Source organism: Leptinotarsa decemlineata, unplaced genomic scaffold (genome assembly GCF_025532065.1).
Source record: "Leptinotarsa decemlineata unplaced genomic scaffold, Ldec_3_MD MMD2_tig00026328_RagTag_RagTag, whole genome shotgun sequence".
Classification (NCBI taxonomy): domain Eukaryota; kingdom Metazoa; phylum Arthropoda; class Insecta; order Coleoptera; family Chrysomelidae; genus Leptinotarsa; species Leptinotarsa decemlineata.
In genome coordinates, this window is record NW_027412688.1 from 400174 (window position 1) to 413746 (window position 13573).

At 36.7% G+C, this 13573-nt stretch overlaps 1 protein-coding gene across 3 annotated transcripts in view; it reads right to left on the reverse strand.

Annotated features, from left to right (window-relative positions):
- The window catches only part of Myo61F (unconventional myosin 61F), a 48645-nt gene that overhangs the window by 12318 nt on the left and 22754 nt on the right, over positions 1 to 13573 (reverse strand). For all 3 annotated transcript variants that reach the window (XM_023170768.2, XM_023170767.2, XM_023170766.2), the window contains exons 4-10: positions 12572 to 12642; positions 9246 to 9637; positions 8977 to 9183; positions 5505 to 5764; positions 2632 to 2801; positions 2339 to 2493; positions 1638 to 1920 (exon numbers count right to left, since the gene is read on the reverse strand). In XM_023170768.2, the coding sequence (XP_023026536.2) occupies positions 1638 to 1920; positions 2339 to 2493; positions 2632 to 2801; positions 5505 to 5764; positions 8977 to 9183; positions 9246 to 9637; positions 12572 to 12642 (1538 nt within the window). The remainder of the gene's footprint in view (positions 1 to 1637; positions 1921 to 2338; positions 2494 to 2631; positions 2802 to 5504; positions 5765 to 8976; positions 9184 to 9245; positions 9638 to 12571; positions 12643 to 13573) is intronic.

A 13573-nucleotide genomic window follows, 5' to 3' on the forward strand; every position in this document is an offset into this window, starting at 1 on the left:
GCTACACAGTTTCTTCAGGAATTACGAGTTCAAACAATTTTATTGAAGGTAACACTACTTTTCTATACAATTTTTATTTAGGGGATATATCGAGTTCAGAATTTCATTGGTACTGATATCAAGAATGTACATAATTTCATCAGAAAGAACATCAACGAGTTTTCGAAATTTCATTACTAGTATTGGAGCCTAGCAGTTGATATTATTATTACTGTCAATAACATCGTCACCGTATACTGTTTTGTCAACAATTATATCACAAGCCAGTTTAGTTTTCTACACATAAATATCTATACGGTTTCAGCTGTTGCAACTTCATCGATATTAAATTTTTTACAGAAATATTCCAATTCAATTTTGAGACTTCACAATATTTTATTGTCTGCATCATCTTGAGACTGTAAAGAAATGTGACAAACTGTGACATTTTATTTGAAGTACCATTGTCTGGAGTACAATTATACCTTTAATATATACAATTTTACCTAAATATCAAAAATTTATGCAATATTATTGGCAATAGTAACAATCTCATTCCATATCCCCAATATTTTATTGTCTATTAAGTATCTTGAGACTATTTATAAAGTAATGCGACAAACTGTTACAATTGTTTTTGAAGTACCTACTGTCTCGAGTACAATTATTTCATTGATATATACAATTTTACATAAATATCACGAATTTATGCAATATTATTGGCAGTAGTATCAATCTTATTCATTTTCCACAATCTTTCATTGTCTAAATTTTATTGAAACTATTTACAATGTGACAAACTATTAAAATTGTATTCGAAGTACCTTCTGTCTCGACAATTTTACGTAAATATCACAAATTTATGCAATATTATTGGCAGTAGTAACAATCTCATTCCATATCCCCAATATTTTATTGTCTATTAAGTATCTTGAGACTATTTATAAAGTAATGGGACAAACTATTACAATTGTATTTGAAGTACCTACTGTTTCGAGTACAATTATTTCATTGATATATACAATTTTACGTAAATATCACGAATTTATGCAATATTATTGGCAGTAGTATCAATCTTATTCATCCACAATTTTATTTTGTCTGTATTTACTAGATAATATTTATAAAGTAATGTGACAAACTGTTACAATTGTATTTAAAGTAACAAGTGTATCGAGTACAATTATACAATTTTATGTAAATATCACGAATTCTGAGGGTTGTCGTTCGTAGGGGTGCGATAGTTGGTTAAGGGAAAAACAATTTGGAACCTATTTATTCATGCAATATTATTGGCAGTAGAACAACGAGTATAAATATCATTTGAAAATTTCATCAGTTACATTTACAATTTTCATTGGTATAACACAATTATTTTATAGAATTGGATTGTTAGCAATATGAATCTATTCAATTCTGCTATCAGTGGGTAATTTCATTCAGAATATTATGATCTACATTTGTAATAAATATTAGGAATCAATTTATCTAGTAATTAGGTATATCACAAACTCAAGTTTTGCGGATTGATGACAGTTCATTCAATTAGTAGCTTCAGGATAGGTTGTTTGTTTCAACTAGTTATTTTTTTTCTGTTGTGAACTTTTAAAAATAGTTAAAGTGTTGAAGCAATGAAAAGTAGACTGTAAATAACATACCTGATCTCTTTGAGTCATTTGGCTTGATACACCTGATGTAAGAGGGCTCCTTGTCCTTCAAAATAGTCATCAGGTTATTCACTGAAGTTTTGAACTGCGTTATCGCCGTTTCGGGCCTTTTCTTACTCTTCTGCTCCGACTCCAAAAAGACAGACTGTATAATACTGTTCTTCGAATTGACCATCGCTTCGCGGAGATCGCGGAACAAAAGGTCGTTATTTTTTTCTATAAACGAGCCTATTTTGTAATTCACAGCGCCAGCATAGTGGACGAGTCGGAATTCCTTGAAAACAAAACCCGTTAGTAACTCAGTGAAGTTTTTTCAGAGATATAGCGAATTAACAATTTGAATCCGAATCAAACTAGCATTGACCATTGTTCCCTATATCCTACGTTTGCCATAATTTTCATGGCTTTTTTCTGACATCTGAAATTGTGATAGAGTTTATGCGCTCCACCCAGAGAAACTGTAGCGGACATTTTGAAGATGTTATATTCCACACAAAATGGCATCAATAGGTCTTTCAAATGAATAAAAAATTTTGAAGATATCTTACACACACTTAGTTTTATTTACATTTAAAGATAGGAAGGACTTAACGAAATTATATCAATCAACAGTTTGTTTCAAATTAATTCTCCTTCTATTTGTAAAAACTGTCGAAGTGACTTTTTAATATGAAATTTATCTGTTTTCTTACGTCTCTTCCCATTGTTTTCTGCAGCTTCAAGTCTGCTTTCTCGTGACTGATGTAATGCGGATGGTGACTGAGATGGGTATTCAGCTTAGCTAACAAGGTGGTGTCACTTGGTTCTCCTGGCCTCAAACATTCTTCATCCATGAAAGCAACCATTCCTAGAAATTAATTGAAGAAAGTATATTTCCGCAGACTGCCCTACTCAGATTTCACGTTATATAAAATCCTCACAGTAATTTCGACTAAAAATTCACCTGGTTCAGTCAAAAATCACTCTTTTTTAGTAGTTTTCTCACCTTTGTGTTTTTCTTCGATCAAATCGCATATTATTTTGTTATCGAAGTAGTCAATATGTTGCCAAATGATTCCCTCTTTCTCGTATTCGTCCTGTTCCGATTTTAAAGTCAAATCTATAAAAAGCTGCTGTAGTTTTTCGTTACAATAATTGATGCAGAGTTGTTCAAAACTAAAATGAGAGAAAATAGTGTTACTAATGTTTATTGGATAATAAGCCATTGTCCCTATCTATCTCACTCCAATAAACAATAATAAGAGTCTTAGCAGATTGTCATACTTTGGTGATATAACCAATAACATCGCTCGTGACAGATTTGGCTCACCGAACAAATAGTAATCTGAGCAAATCAATTTGAAACGATAAAAACACAATTACGGTGTCGGATAGATCAGGAGTATATAGATTGACTCGTGGCTCTTGTCCAAAACGTTATATTGGCCAAACGGGAAAAATCTCTTTCCAAAGAATAAAAGAACACAGGGGTAGTTCCTTGAATGTGAAGATCAGTTTCATATTCGCTAACCACACGTATTTCTTGTAAAGTTTCGAGTAAACATTTTCCATGTCATGCGCTAGAGATCCAGATTGAGGGAGTTATTTTATGACATATCCTAAATATAAACCGGCACTTCCTAAAGTAATTGCAGCAACAATCTCTGAATCCAGCGTGACATTATTCTCTTTTACCGAACGATATAACATTTAGTTCTTCATTTTTGGGTATAGAAGAAAGTGAGGCAGTCTACAAGTGTTTTTTCTGTACCAGAAACAGAGGGTGCCCTGTGCAGAGGGACCATTTCCTTGTCATAATATCACCAAAGAATACTCGTGATTATTGGAAAACACATTAAAATTTTTTTTCAGATCATGGAATGTGAAAATCCCCAAAAAGGTCGATGAGAACTCAAAAATACCAACTTTTTAACTTTGTTTATATAATATTCATAATTTAAATTTTTGTAATATTAGCTCTAAATATTTTCAATTCTATATTTTGATACTTAATATCACTAATATTTTTTGTTGAACTATAAAATGAATAGTTTATTTATATAAATGGTGAATAATTTTCTGGATCTTTGATGACTGTTTCTGCTTAAAGAGTCACTACAGAAATTCATCATCTGATGATTGTATAGAGATACATAATTGTTATAGTTCAGGGGTCTCCAAACTTTGAAGCCTTCGGGCCATAATGATTTTTTCAGTTTGTTCCAAGGGCCATTTTCTGCCCTTAATTATATTTCTAGACTAGGATAGTCCCAAAGTGCGTGACCTAAGCAAACTTACGCTTTTTTTGCATTTCAATTATTATTGTGTATTGTGACACTTAACGACATCTAGTGGCGAGTAGTGGTACTATGTACTATCTTTTTCGGCTACCCGCTAGGTGGCATTAGGCATAATTAAATATTTGGAATTACCGCGTTGGTTCGAGAAAGTTCTGGTTCTAGCTAGTGTATTCCGATCACCTCGAGATGGCAGTAATAATTGCATATAAAAAGGCTAGAGGCGCAACTGCGAGTTAGTCTGCGTAGGAAAGGCGAAGGAAGCGAAACTATCTATTGTGAAATAAAGTCAATAAAAGTATTTTGATTTGACTTATTGTTTTTATGTGTGATTTGTTAGTATGGAAAAGAAGCGAAAAATCGACAGTGAATGCAGAACGTTTCAAGAAAAATGGAACTTTCAGTATTTCCTGATTGAGTCCAGTAATAAGGCGCTATGTTTAATTTGTAATGAAACCATAGCTGTTCTCAAAGACTATAACATTAAACGATACTATGAATCGAAACATCTTCAAAGTTACTCCAAGTATACAGGAAATTTGCGGAAGAAAAAATTTGAAACTTTGAAACGCGGACTCAAATCGCAGAAATCTTCGTTTACCAAAGCGAATACTGAACAAGAGTCTGCAACTCGCGCCAGCTTTCGTGTGGCTCTTGAAATCGGAAAACGTGGCAAACCATTCACCGATGGAGAAATGATAAAAGAATGCTTGGTTGGAGTAGCCGAAGAAATATGCCCTGAAAAGGTAAATTTATTTAAAAGTGTCAGTTTGTCAGCAAACACCATGGCTCGCAGAAAATATATAATCTCAGCTGTCTGACAAAAATGGACATCATGAGTGGTTTTTTCTAGCATTGGATGAGTCAACGGATGTGTCAGATACTGCTCAGGTGTTGATTTTTATTCGCGGAGTAGATAAAAGCTATGAAGTGTATGAAGAACTTCTTGATATTGATAGTATTCACGGCACGACAACTGGGGCAGATATTTTTAAGGGAGTTGAAAATGCCATTAATATAAAGAACCTTCGATGGAGAAATTTGAAATCTATAACAACTAATGGAGGCAAAAATATGTATGATAAAAATAAAGGAGTGGTTGCACTTGTGTCAAAGGCTGTAGAAAATGTTGGTGGTTCAAAACCATTAGTCTTACATTGTATCATTCATCAACAGTCCTTGTGCGAAAAATGTTTGGATATGTCTGAAGTTCTAAAACCAGTCATATCAGTTGTTAACTTCATCAGATCCACTGGGCTGAATCACCGACAATTTCGCGAAATTTTACCTTGCAAGTAAATAAAACCGAGTAATTATCATTCTGTGTTTTCTTTTTCAACTTATCACAGCAATAGTAACAACAATTAGTAATCATTGGCTATCGCGGGCCAGATTGATGACAGTAAATCATAGGCAGTCGCGGGCCGGATTAATGACACTGGCGGACCGGATTTGGCCCGCGGCCGTAGTTTGGAGATCCCTGGTATAGAGAGGCATTATTGTTATAGTTCATAAATATCACAAATCAACTTGAGAAGAAAGAATTCTCACTAAAAATCTTTGTCACGAAAACCGAAGTTACCTGTTCCTCTCAAATATTTCGAATCCGTAGATATCCAAGATACCCATGACAACATTCTTCCTTCCATTGTGCGGCTGAAGCGAGTCGTTTATTCTTTTGACCAACCAGCTGAATAACCTTCCGTAAACGGCTTTAGCCAGAGCATCTCTGGCGTATACCGAAAGTTCTCTGTTCAGAGGGCTGGTTACCACGTCTCTGATTGTTTCTATGGTTCGTTGTTTCAGAGCCAGGTTGAGCTCTTCTTCGTCGCAGCTCAGCAGCTGAAAATGAAGTCCTATAGTTTAGTCAAAGTAAACGATATTGTGCATTCTTAAAGATGGCTGCACTCTCAAAGGCCAAAAAAACCAATACATAGAAATGAAACGGCAGCGGACTAGTCCACGTAGACTTGGCGGTTCGTATTGGATAATTTTTACTAACTAACCGAATTTCAAGATTGACTGAAGAGCCATAAAATTAAATTTGAAGTCATGTTACGGTGAAGAATAGAAATCAGGTAATGCGGGGATGGTTATCGCCGTCGTGCAACAATGTTCAGTTCAGGAACTGATTGCGATTCGAGTGTTGATATTCGATATTGGTGCAGTTAAAATTACTTATAATTTTTGTTATCTGTTTAAAATGTGGCGTTCTTGGACAAGTACTAATAGTAATAACTAGTGTGATAACAACGCAGACTTTTACCAGTGTAGTGATTCTAATAGCGATGGTGAACAATGAGAAAAAGAGATACCAGTGAATAAGATTCGGATGCATTTGAATATTGAAACACAGAGAGTATGTTTCAATGTATATAAGAATCTACATCTCAAGTTTGGTTTCGAAAGAAATCGAAATTCCTTTCTCAACTGTACGTAAAATAGTCAAAAACAAACCTTATGAATGCAAGACGCGATGTTCATCTAATAAAATCATCGAGAAAAGCAATATACGACTGTTACAAAAGCAATGAGACTCCTACAACTGAAATCATTAGGTAGAAATTGAATACTGTTCTCGAAACTCGAGTTTTGCAGTCACAGAGTGTCATCAGACGGCATCCAAACAAACGAAAGAAAGATACAGGCAATCAGAGACTGGCCGAGACCTAAAGACAAACATGAAGTGAGGAGCTTCCTAGGTCTCTGCACCTACTATCGTCGGTTCGTGGAAGTTGACAGAAGACCGAGTCAAATTCGTCTGGTCCAACGAAAGTGAACGAGCATTTGGGAAACTGAAAGTTGCTCTATGTTCCAGCCCCATTTTAAGTTTCCCACGTCGACGAGGCCTGTTCGTCCTGGACACAGATGCCAGTAATAATAGTATAGGAGCTATACTATCACAGGAACAGGACGGTCAGGAAAAAGTAATTGAGTTCTTCAGCAAAGTACTGACCAAGCCAGAAAGGAATTATTGCGTAACCAGAAAGGAACTACTGGCAATAATGAAGGCTGTAGATCACTTCCACAAATATCTGTATGGAAGAGAGTTCCTTATCAGAACAGATCATGCAGCTCTGAAGTAGTTACTCTAAATGAAGACTCCTGAAGGACAAGTAGCAAGGTGGATTGAGAAGCTGAACCAGTATCACTTCAAGATAAAGCATCGACCAGGACGACTGCATAATAACGCAGATGCCTTGTCCAGAAGACCTTGTTCGGATGTTTGTAAACACTGTGAGCGAATTGAACGACGCGAAGGAATCAAACAAGCGAGAGTGATGGCAGACGATAATTGGACCACAGCAAAAATGAGACAAGATCAAGAGGGTGATCCAAATGTTGCAGAATTTTTTAAATGGAAGGAAGGTGGAGCAGAAAGACCCACCTGGAAGGACGTCTCTGATCGATCACCAACGTTCAAGGCATTGTGGGCACAATGGGATTCCTTGATGGTTGAGAATGGTCTACTGAAGAGGGTTTGGGAATCGGCCGATGGCAAGAAAGTGATTTCCCAATTGGTGGTGCCTATGTCACGAATAAGTGGCGTCTTGGAAGAGATCCATGGTGGTAAATCGGGAGGACATCTAGGAGTTAACAAGACCTTGGATAAAATACGACAAATGTTTTACTGGGTTAAGTGTCGAGAAGATGTAGAGCGATGGTGCCGAAGATGCCCAAGATGCGAAGCCAGCAAAGGTCCTAGGACAAGATCCAGAGGTGAGATGAAACAATACAACGTTGGTGCTCCAACGAACGGATCGCCATCGATGTAGCCGGACCATTTCCGATGACGAATCAAGAAGCATCCACAGTTGCAAGAGCTCTGGTGGATAACATGTTTGCAAGGTTTGGTGTGCCAATGTCGAATTTGAGTCGAATTTATTCAAGAAAGTCTGTGAATTGATGGGAATTAACAAGACCAGAACAACTGCCTCCACCCACAGTCTCATGTCATGGTCGAGAGGTTCAACAGGACTATGGAAGAACATCTATCCAAAGTAGTAGAAGAGCATCAAAAAGACTGGGATCGACATCTTCAACTATTCTTGATGGCCTACCGAGCAGCCGTGCACGATTCCACAAAGCTCACCCCAGCCAGTATCATATTCGGAAGAGATCTTCGCTTGCCCTGTGACTTGGTGTTCGGATCACCAATTGCTGAAAATAAAGAAGTGCAAGATTACGCAGACAAACTGCGAGATAGCTTGACAAGGATCCACGAAATCGCTAGAAGAAGATTAAAGATGACTAGTGACAGGATGAAGGCTCGATACGATCTCAAAGCAAATACTGATGGATTCAAAGCAGGAGATCGAGTGTGGCTGTACAACCCTCGTCGTAGAAAAGGAATTCCCCCCAAATTAACACCATCTTGGGAAGGACCCTACACTATAGTAAAGAGAATAAATGACGTGGTGTATAGGATTCAACGTAACCCCAGAGCAAAAATGAAGGTCGTTCACCTAGAAAGACTCAAACGATACAATGAGGACAACGACATATTGTTTGATCGGGACGATCAAATTTGAGAGGGGGATAATGTTACAAAATCCCTAACGCTGCAGATGACTACAGTCACCCAATTCGACGAAGGGACCTCTACCTGAGCATGACGTCACACGCGCGTTGCCTCCCTAGGCGGTAACTGGAAACGTCTCGAAGAAAAGAATTCCAACGTCGATCCTGAGAGTATCGCGATGGATATGGAATTTCTAGAAATTCTAGATGCATCGATCTTACTATAAAAGAGCGAGTTCCTTCGGCAAGATCATTAGGAAGAGAGTGTTCGAAGTCTCAAGCAAGCGAGTATTCTAAGTGAATTATAATCAGTGCAGTAGTTGTGTATTAAGTAAATAAAAGTTGTCTAAGAATTATTAGTGTTGTTGTATTAAAAACGAACCCCAAGTAAATATCGTAACAATACTATGAAAATGGCAAATATATAGAATAATGAAATAAAATTTTAGCAATTTTTTTCCATGTTAGCCTGCAAACTCATCAGTCCAACTGTCATTGCATAGTTTGCAACTTAAACTTTGAAACCTACTAACCTTGCTCACAGTTCCAACAATTTCTGGTTTGAGAATGACCGATACACCTTCCTCTTCGGAAAATCCAACATTGCCCAAGTGTAAAATGGCCGAAACGATGGAAAACATATCAGCCTGTTCTTTTTGCGAGAACTCCAAAGTTGACAGTGCTTTCCTAACTTCGCTGAAATCATTATGGTCATTTATCCCATTCGTGACTCCCTTTCCCTAAAATATCAATGAACTCTTGAAATAGACTTATTCTCAATTGAAATTTCCCCTGTACTCACCTCGTTCGATAAATAATAGTAAGAGGAATGGTTCCTTCCCAAATGCAATTCCCTCAGCTGCTCCTCTCCAGCTCCGGACAACAGTTGGTAGAATATATGGAAATTCCTTTCCCCTGGTACTTGACTGATCACCCTGGATTTTTCCAAGAGATAATTCAAAATATTTCCTCCGACGGGATTTCCCTCAAAGTTGAACTGGATGTCCATATACTTTCCAAATCGGCTGGAATTGTCGTTGCGCGTCGTTTTGGCATTTCCGAAGGCTTCTAAGATTGGGTTCGAGAACAGCAGCTTGTCTTTCACCTTCTCTACTTCTCCCCTATGGTCTGTCACTTCTGCTATGTAATAGAGGACCTTTTTGGAGGCTTCGGTCTTCCCCGAACCAGATTCTCCTAAAAAAAATACAAAATACAATGTTTTCCACAATTTATATTTTATTAAAACAACGATAAAAATAAAATAAAAACAACAATAAAAATTAATTGGCGCTCCGGGCGACTTCATTGATTCCAGTGGCGCATTTGCTTTTTCAGCTGCAGGAAAACCCGGAAAAACCTGCTGCACCACATCATCTGAAGATCTTGATCCAACAATGTCCTCCAATAAATTCAAGGCATCACCAGAACACTTCGTGACACGACTATCGTCAAACTTAAACCAGTTCGTTTCTTCTTTGACCAAGGCGTAATAATGACCAAATTCAACACCAGAACCACAGTGAACAATGACTGCATGACTATTATAATAGTGGTCTGCTAGGTTGAAATGTTCATCTATTTCGAACCTTCCAAAGAGTTTCTGGCTTCCGTTAGAGGTTGAGTTTTGTTTGAAAATCATCAGTGTTATTATTAAATTGACTGGAGCCTCAGCTATACTTGTTTCCTTATAACAGTCAGTTAGTTTGGCGCATGTTTGACAATACAGTCGATCATCACCTGTTGAAAATTCCATTTTCAGATGATTTAACAATAAGCTTTCCACGGACTGGTTATTAGTCGTATTAGAAAAAGCTAGATGAAGTTCCAGAAATTCACATAAGTTTTCAGTACTTCTTGAACATTTACCACAAAGTAAACCAGTGAGGATTTTTCCAGCAAAAGATTTACAAACACAAGACGAGATGGGTTGTACGGAATCATTCAGTCCAGAGCGGTCAGGAGTATTGATTTTGCTATTGTTTTGCTCACGAAAAGTATTCAACAAGAACCCCAAGAATTCGGAACAATCCTCTTGTTGTTCTAACGAGTATCTAGTGGACTTCAAAGACTCCAGGAAATCGGTTGGAGGGAAAGATGATACCTTCTTACGAAACTGCAGCTGCATGAACAGTTGTTTGAGTTTGATTATACCTAAAATTTGTTTTGGTTCTCGGTTTGTACTGTTTCGGATCGTCCAAAATCAGTGAATCAGTTGTAGTGTAAACTGTCCTTAAATGACAAGGTTGAGTAATAAGTAAGGGTCTACCAACAGATCTATAGCGGGTTGAAACAGTTTTGTCCGACCAAATCTTGACCAAAAATTGATAAAAATAATCAAGATGATTACTTAATATCCAAAAAATCTGATATTGTCTAGATGTTGAGGAGATATTTTATGATCGATCAAAATGTATGAGATAACAATGGAGGATCAGCTTCGAGTTAGAAGAACCGATAAATTCAACCTTGAAGTAATTGTTTTCTTATCATTATCGCATCCTTTTCGAACTAAACAATGAATTGTTATTTCAAAATTGTTTCATTTTATATGTGTTATCTAAATTGAAAAGAAAATTATTTCTAATCAAGTCATTACTCCGAACTCGTCAATAAGTAACTCCATGAAGTGGATCAAAATTGAAAAGATAACACCAACACACGAAAGCAATGAAGTAAAATTGATAAGCTATTTGTTATTTTATTCATTATCCTCAATAAGATTGATATCAACATCAGAAGTATTCCATCCGATGTATTATGCATTACGTCAAGTCTACAAAACTTAATAAACCTGTGCAGCTTTCAAATATTCCACCAACAAGTGCAGCTGCTCATCAACATTTCAACCGTGTATATCATCAAGTTCAAACTTGGTTAGGACATGATTTGGAACCCCAGGTATGGGGTTGGGCAATGCGAAACGATTTTCTGGAGCCTATCATGACAATTTTACCACCTGCTCCAGAAGATTTGCTAAATACAATTTTCTGCAACTGCAAGAGTGGTTGTGGTGCGATGCGGATGTAGGAAAGCGGGCTTGCAATGCTCTTTAGCTTGTGGCCAATGTAATGGGCAAGCTTGTCTCAATGCTCTACCATATCAGAGCGACATTAACGATGATGGAACCTTTGACCCCGAAATCATGGAAGAACTTGATACAAATGTCGTTGAAGACGATAATGAAGACCAGTTTGAAATTTACCAGCAGCCAGAAGACGACGATGAAGAGGAAGAAGATGATTAAAATTATAAATTGTAGTTTTTGTACCCTTTATTCCATTTCTTTACTTTCAATAAAAATAAATGTATTCAATGATATTTTTTAATAAAAAGATCAATTCATAATTTATTTGTTTTTTTTCATCATGTAAGAAGTTATAAATATTAATTAGGTTAAAATTCAAATATAATTCCTATATTTTCATTAACAATTCTGCAATTACATGGGCAGGTAAGTGTTGTTAAATAAATTAATACTGAATAAAAAGTGGATAAGTTAGGAAAAAATGATAAAATATAATATAATAGTTAATAAAAATTGACAGATATTTATAATCATTGATTTATCGCTAGTTCATCAACTATATATGGCGCGTTTTCGACCGGAGGCACCGGTTGACCTGAAGTGATGCTGTGACCGCGTGCTCTCCGCCCTCTATCTCGAAAACGGTCCACCGTATAAAAAATTTTTTTAAACAAAATTTGTAGAGAATTTTGTATTCTACAATATTGATAATAAATACAAATAGCAAAAAACCCATAGGAAATGAGATATTTCCAAAAAAAGCGCAAAAAACCGATTTTTGTGACCTTTGACCTTGAAATTTAATAGTTGCTTTCACCCTACCATATGTAGGTTTTGAGACAACTTTTAGGGTGTCAATATACAAGTATTTAAGACTTACAGCTGGGTATCTCGAATTCCGAGGTGAACTTACTATAATGACTGGACTATATATAAAGATGGAGTAGTAGAAAGCCAAAACCCTTGTTTCCCAAAAATTGGTGTCTTCTAAAAATTAACTAAAAAAAATATTTTTTGAGATTCTTAAACCTATTTCACATTCTATGAAATTACTCCTAGGAGGGAACCTTTGTTACAGTTGAACAAACACTGATTTTACTTACCTGAAATTAATATACATTGATCTCTATTTTCTTCCTTGAGTGATCTATATGCTGTGTCAGTGATGGCAAATCTGAAAATGGAAAAATTTGGGTGATTCATTTGGTATAATTTCGTTTCAGGTTTTGTTTCTCCACTTGAAACACTCTATAGAAAGTATAAAAATGAACCTAATTCAAAAAAGGGACCTACAGCAGTTCCTAATAAAAACTACTTCCCACACCAATTGGGTGAGACAAAAGAGAGAAAAATCAAGTTTGGAAACACGAAGTTTATTCCACATAAACGCAATTCTCCAAATGGAAGATTTCTCAAACAGTGAAGTTTGAGGTGTACTGAATTGAACCTCAAAACGATGAGCAGTCACAGTCCGTATTACTGATATGTACCGCTCTTGGTGGAATCAAATGGGCCAAGTCATTTGAACACTTCCCGTGGAAATATCTATAGATGAAAGACAAATCCCCAACCTTTCTTCGATGTTCCATACTATCAAGGTTGCTGGCTATCAGACCATTACATCGAAACCAATACGCATACATGCCTGTCTGTTGACAGGCAGAAACGGTTCTATGTCGGGTAACAGAAAAAGTAGATTATACTTACAGAAACAAGGATGTACTTTTAGCTGCTTTCTTGGACATAGAGGGCGCATTTGACAATACTTCGTTAGACTCAATCATCCAGGCGTCGAGGAGAAGAGGGATCGACAAGACAAGCTGTAGTGGATAGACTTCATGCTTAGGGGAAGATTGGTATATACAACCATTATGGGGGAAACAGTCGTGGCACGGGTAGCAACGGTTGTCCTCAGGGGGGGGTTCTACCCCCTCTGTTATGGAACCTTGTAATGGACGAGCTGCTATGTCTCTTGGACCATAATGGGTATAAAGCACTGGGCTACGCAGACGACTTAGTCATCTTAGTCCAGGGTAAATACAATAATGTAGTGAAGGGATGAACATTATAACAAGATGGACCAAAGAAAAAGGGCTTAACTTAAG